The sequence below is a fragment of the Petaurus breviceps genome, unplaced genomic scaffold, assembly GCF_028583685.1.
Source record: "Petaurus breviceps papuanus isolate PSGF00001 unplaced genomic scaffold, PetGlider_PUasm1.0 37, whole genome shotgun sequence".
In the NCBI taxonomy this organism is placed as follows: domain Eukaryota; kingdom Metazoa; phylum Chordata; class Mammalia; order Diprotodontia; family Petauridae; genus Petaurus; species Petaurus breviceps.
The window spans coordinates 79634329-79641232 of NW_027186296.1; the positions used below are offsets into that span (position 1 = coordinate 79634329).

The window sequence follows — 6904 nt, forward strand, 5'->3', positions numbered from 1 at the left end:
CTCTCTCTCTCTCTCTCTTTCTCTCTCTCTCTGTCTCTGTCTTTCTCAGCAATTCTGGCTCCTGGCAATTCTTTCTCTCAGCATCCTCGATCTCGGCAGCTCTCACTCTCTCTGACTCCACCATGCTGCTCCTAAAAGTTCTTCTGGCCTCTCTCAGCTTGGGACTCTCCCTTTACACGGAACAAGCTCCTCTCTGTTCAGCCCCCTGTCGTTTCATCAACAAGTGCATCCTGCTGTGGGGTTCAAATTCCATTACCATTACATTTCCCTAATAGAACTTATAAGTAATTGCAGAGGCTAAAATACATAGACAAATAACAAATAAATTAAAAATAGCACAGAAATGCATCAAAAGGCACAATTGTATTTAAGTTTAAACAATCAGAAATGGATCACATAGTATACCAGTGGAAAGAAATGAGACTGAAATAAAAACTACTTAAATTCATCTTTTAGGTTTTCATTTAAACAGAAATTCTAGGAAAATAGGTGACTGTTGTTTGTCCAACCACAATAGCCGAAGTCATCTTTTTTTAACTGGACTATTTTATTATTAACATTCATTATTAGTTAACTTACTTAAGAGGCTTATGTTTAATGGCATATTTACAAATGAGTAGAACTATAAGTAATATCCTTGCTAAGAACTTCCATCTGTGAATTTGAATTCTTTGAGCTATGATTCTTAATGATTCTATGTTACACTTAACTTCCCTTCCGCACCCCTTCCCTGGACCCTAGCCATCCTTCCTAGAACCCATCCAAGTTGAACTCTGAATGGCCCACCAGGGGCATCTTACCACTTATCTTCCTTTTTTACCCCTTCCCTTGGTAAAATATTTACTAAGGTTAAATGATTATGAGTAAGACTTTTATCTTCACAATAAAGCTCCCACCCTATGGTTCTAGTTCATCTTAACTGATTGTTGTTGTTCAGTTGTGTTAAACTCTCCATGATACCATTTGGCGTTTTCTTGGCAAAGATACTGGAGTGGTTTGCCATTTCCTTTTCCAACTCATTTTACAAATGAGAACTTGAGGCAAACAGGGGTAAGTGACTTGCCCAGAGTCACACAGCTAGTAAGCATCTAAGGTCAGATTTGAACTCATGAAGATAAGTCTTCCTGATTCCAAGCCCAGGACTCTATCCTAGCTGCTCCCAATTGATTAGTGACTGAATATGTACAAACTAGCCCACTTAACCCACTATAATTGACTTGGCTGGCTCTAGAAACCAGATCATGTTTCAGCTCCATTCCCCATTTGGCCAGCCAGCCATGCCACCTTATTGTCTGCACCCCTTTTCTTTTGCTTTCTCAGAACAAAATTCCCTTCCAATTCCACCTCTTCCTTATGTATGTTGTTTTTTCCATTAGAATTTTTAAATCTCTGTCCCTTAGTGCTTAGTAAAATGCCTGGTAAATAGGAGGCATTTAATAAAGACTTTTTCCTTCATCCAAGATATGAGTTAAGAGCCTTCAGTATAGTTAAGATATCATCTATAGTGGAGTGTCCATCTATCTAGGTTACCTGTGCTCTGCCTCATTCTTGTGCCCTGGTCCTTAGCAAATGCTCTTTTGTTGACTTGCAGACTACACAGGGTGCCATGGGAGAAGAACCAATAGCCCATATAATCAAAGTGAAAAATTTAGATAAATATATATAGTGTGTCAAAGTAGTTTGAGACTTGGTATGGAAGTCAGAAAGACTGGGTTCAAGTTTGGCTTTTAGCACATACTGACTATGTAAGGCTAGGCAAATCTCTTAACATCTCAGTATTTTAGTCAGGGAGCTGGTGAGTCAGCCAAAACCATGTTGGGAGAAAAATTTTCAGTATGAGCATTTATAGGTCAGAAACCAGAAAATGTTGGTGTCAAACCAAGGCTTTATTTATTTATTTGTTTTTGATTGTCTACTCTAGATTTAGGAAGGTAATGGAGAAAATGTTAATAATGAAGATGAAACCTGTGGAGAGCTGGTTGTTAAACATTTACTGGCATCCCACTGACCCATGGTAGCTCTCTAAGACTCTGTGTGGTAGAGCAGGCACTAATTAACATTGATAGAGGAAATTTCTCATCAGAAATACCAATGAAGTCACAGGTCTAGTTAAAAAAAAAACATAAATCACATGAGCCAAAGTGTTTTTCTTTTCTTAATTAGGTAATCATCTCTGTTTCACTGCCCTCTCCCCTTCATTTTGGTAGAAATTTAGCAATATCATACTCCCAAGTAACTAGTCATTTAACTTCTTAAATTTCAGACATATATACTCCTGTTATTTTAACATTTATCTCAGCATTAAATCAAATGTTACTTCACATTCTTTTATTGTTTGTTAGTGTTGACTGGTTTGCTCCATTTGGAAATCCAAGGATTATTTACTTTTAATGTGACTGACCAGTTGAGCAGTCAACAAATCCTAAGGTCAGAGGGCTCAACTAGGCAAAGAATACAACAAAAAGCCAGGTCTGGACTAAATTTATCAGTATTGCCTCTGATGTCTCTAAGTAGCTGATTGAGCACAAAAAGAACTACTTATTTTTTGTCTGTCCAACTTTTCAGGTTCTTACTCATCAGAAGACAACTTTCTTTGGTGGGAACACTATATCCATGATTGATTACCTTATTTGGCCGTGGTTTGAACGTCTGGGGCTATATGGGATAGCAGAGTAAGAAAGTTGATCATTTTGTGGTGAACTTCTTGGTCTTATGGAGGATGGTTTTTTTAAGTAATTTCATCCCAAATTATCAAACCTTTTTTGGGAGGAGAATGAGGAGGAGGATTAGTGTGTTATGATGTAAAGTCAACTTTTAAAATAAGTTAATATTCTCTTGGTTAAAAGTGCAAGTGTACACTCCAGTTATCACAAGCCATAGGCCCAGAGTAAGGCTGAACACTGTTCAACTTTGCCTTACTTAAATTCACTTGCAAGTCAAGACACTGCCCACAATGTCATTAGTACTCTTTGAAAACAGGATGAACAACAACAGCTTAGTTCCCCATAGCAAAGCTAGATGTCCATTGTTAGTTTGATAATGTTTAATATTTAAAATTTTCAAACTACCCTGGCCAAACAGCCCAGATTGCAAAGACTGATTGAAAGTCAACACATTATGAAAATTTGTCATTTTGGCTTTCTTCTCAACTGTTTTCATGAGAATTATTTGCTTTTATTTATAGTACTATAGTGTGGCCTTTAAAGATGGGCCATATTTAATATAATGGATGATCTTATTGTATGTTTCTAATATTTTGAAAATAATTTTTAAGTTAATGGTAAGAATGTTAGACATATAAGACATTTGGCTCCAACACTAATTAATTATGTGGCCTTGAACAAGTCAGTTCATCTCTCAGTACCTTAATTTCTTCATTGTAAAGTTCTTTCTAGTTTTGACATTCTATATAAATCTATCATTCAATTAAATTCAACAGCCATTTATTAAGCATTTACTATGTATAAGGTCACAGAACCAATATGGAATGAAAATGGAGGTTATGGAAGTTTAGGAGACAGAAGAAGGTGTTTGGGAGGACATATGCTTAAATGTTACATATGCTTAAATGCCCCAGTACCAGGGCAGGAGTTAGAGGAAGATTGTGAGACAGTTACTGAGCCCTAAAGAAAGGAGGTAGAATGATCTGGAGGTCTGTAGATAACTAAGACAAAGTTTGGACTCAGATAATCAAGAGGGATGTAGTGAACCTCAAAGAAGGAGAAGCTTGTTGAATGATCATAAGAAAGGGACAATTTGAAAATAAGTGTAAGGAAGGAGGAGTATACCTATATACTTATTCTTCCCTTGTGGCGTCAAAAATCATCCAGTCTGCAAGAAAAGTCACTAAGGCAGAGCTCTAAGCCTCTAATGAAGTGGTTCACAGATCTTTCTCACAGTCTGAGATACCCTTAGTCCCCAAGACCTTGTTTTTATAAGATAGGATACTAGGTTTGATACCTGGACACTTGAGAGGCAAGAATACAAAAATACAAAATCCCATTGGCTGAAAGACCTTGTTTTGAGGGCCCAAGATGGATAAGGCAATAGTCATCTCTGGTGACTAAGTGATCATAAGATAGTCACCCTCTGGGACAAGAGAGGGTGGTCCAGAGATACAAAATTAGCTGGGGGGACTTTCCAAAGAATTAAGGTATCCCATCCACACTGGGTTTGGACTTGGAATTTGAGCAAAGCAGTCTAGAGGTATCTTTGTCAGCATTCTTGTGGTTGTACAAGTGAGCTTCACAACTGGCAAACAAGTGGTGAACGCTGGATTTAAGTTTGAGATCTACTGTAAGAATCTATCACTGATTGGAATAGAGTAGGGGTCTAAATGAATCATTCCTCCTATCTCCTAACCCAGTGTTACAGATTTTAAAAAGGCTGCAGGCTCCATTTCCTCTAACTCATTCCTGAAAAAGAATCCCAAAATAATACTGCTCCTCCCACATTTCCCAGTACTGGAGAGGATGGCCAGGGGTACAATACATTCTGTTTAGGGTGGAGAAATATTTTTTAAAGGTTATAGTAAAAAATAAAATGCCAGGAAAAAACCCTAGTAAATGTGAAAATTTGTGGCATTTTCCTATTTCATGCAAGTAATACCCCCTTTAAAAAAAAATCTATTCTCTCAGCTGTGTGGACCACACTTCGAAACTTAAGCTCTGGATAGCAGCCATGAAGAAGGATCCTACAGTAACAGCTCTCCTTATGGAAGAGCAAACTCTTCAAAATTTCATGGATCTCTATATTCAGAACAGTCCTGAGGCCTGTGATTATGGTCTGTGAGGGGAGACTGATCAGCAAAAATCTTCTATACCTTGCTCTCTAGGTTTTTCTCCACACTTAATAAAAAGTATATCCTGTATGTAATGTTGCGTTATTTTTTTTACAGATTCTTCTCATACCCATCATCCCCTTTATCCTCATTCTGTTTCCTTTGCTTGATGTGAAGCTCACTTGTTCACCTTTGCTTGTTCCTCTCTGCATGTCCCAGAAGGCCTTCTAGCCTTCCTCTGTATATGTTTATTCCTACCGTGAGCTTGCACTATCAGCTCTATGCTGATTATGATGACTCTCAAATCAATATTTTCTACATTTTGGTCCTTTATCTCTTAATGCCTGAAGAACATGCATATATTAATGTTCTGCTGTCAACTTAAACTCATAACTGTAACTGAATTTATCTTATCTTCACCAATGGAACTACTTCCTAATTTTAAAAAATTGGGGGTATAATTGACTGTTATATTACAGTATTATTATATAATACAGAATATTATATTGCAGTAATAACTATGGATCTGTAATCAGAGGATCTGGGTCCAAATCTTTGCTCTTTTGTGAATATGGGTGAATTATACTATCTGTCAGGCCTTCAGCTTCCTCACCTATTAAAGAGATGATTAGAACAGCTATGATTCTGTCACCAAAGTCTCTGTATCTACTATCTCAAGCCCCTGTTTCCTCTGGCAGCATGAGAACCTGCAAACCCCCAGAGGACGGCTGTCTACTTCTTTCCTAAGGGTTCAAGGTATAAAGCTGAGTGACTGAGGGGTTGCCTTTCTAATGTTATTGCTCATCTTCTATCCCCCCAACTGGGAGTACTGTACCCTCTTTCACAAGTATATAAGAAGTCCAGGGAAAAGTGGCCTCGGCTTAGAGGTCACATGTGACAAAGGGGTAGCTCCTTTTTGTAAACTGAGGCACACTCTCTCTAGGGAATTTAGATCTTTCCCCCAAAGGGGGAAGATACCCTGAGAACACAAAGGCCAATTCTTGAGATCCAAATCCCCCTCTTCCCTAAATGGAAGAAAACCAGAGAAAGACAATACCTGTGAAATTAACAATTTTATTAAGCAGGGAAATAAGACATGTGCATGGGAGCAGTTAGCCTAATGCTGAACAGCTCAACTAAGTAGTGGATGAGGGTGATATATAGAATTGAGGAATAAGCAGGAATTAGGTTGGTCCTAGGAAGGAATGAGGCAGAGTGCCCAAGGGGAGAGGGAGTTCTAGGAAAAGGGTAGGGGAAGGGGGGGAGGGAGAGGAGTAAAGAATTCCAGGTGTCAGAGCTGTGACCTTTTGATACATAAATTAGAAGACATTCTTGGTGCTAATCAATCCTGACAGTTAAAGACTTGAACAAATACAATAAGATAAGTGGATGTCTCCCAAAACCATAGAAGTAGGATGTCTGAGAGCCCCATAAACAACAGTTAGGGGAGTCTCTGAAGATAAATATGTATCTTGAAGGTCCATAAACCATGAAATAAGGCTGGTATGAGCTTAATTGGCTTCCGAGTTGCTGATTTTCTGCACATCCAGCTAGGTTTACTTTCCATCACCACAAAGGATTGTTGGTATGTTAAGCTACTTTCTGTTTTAGTCAGCACAGTCAATCCTCTCACCGATCTAATTGGTTGGATAATTGGGGGTCTCAAGCAAGTTGAGGTCTCGAGGACATTCATTTACAAATTCACTTGACATATGATGTGGCTTTCTGCTGCTCCTAGCTCCTAGAGTCCCGAAGCTGAGCATCTCCAGGTCCTGGAGCAGGCAGGCTGGACTACCAGGCTCTGCTGGTCCAGGGATGCTGAGGAAAAACCCACATTTTTGCCCTGGCTGAAGGCTGGGGAGGGGAGAAGACAGCTCCCTCCTCTCACGCCCTTCCTACTTGTTCAGTCTTGTCCGACTCTACCCCATGTTGTTCATGGGGTTTTCTTGGCCAAGATAACGGGAGGTTTGCCCTTTCCTTCTCAACTCACTTTACAGATGAGGAAAGCAAGGCAAACAGGGATCGAGGGACTTGCTCAGTGTCACACAGAGAAGTGGATGAGGCCAAATTTGAGCTCCCATCTTCCTGACACCAGGCCGGGTGCTCTATCGCTGCAGCGCCTGG

At 39.3% G+C, this 6904-nt stretch overlaps 1 protein-coding gene across 1 annotated transcript in view; it reads left to right on the forward strand.

Moving 5' to 3' along the window:
- GSTO1 (glutathione S-transferase omega 1) overlaps positions 1-4870 on the forward strand; it is an 11445-nt gene extending 6575 nt beyond the window's left edge. Inside the window, exons 5-6 of the mRNA XM_069098896.1 lie at positions 2566-2672; positions 4638-4870. Coding sequence (XP_068954997.1) covers positions 2566-2672; positions 4638-4791 — 261 coding nt within the window. The 3' untranslated portion in view covers positions 4792-4870. The remainder of the gene's footprint in view (positions 1-2565; positions 2673-4637) is intronic.
- The last annotated feature ends 2034 nt before the right edge of the window (positions 4871-6904 follow it).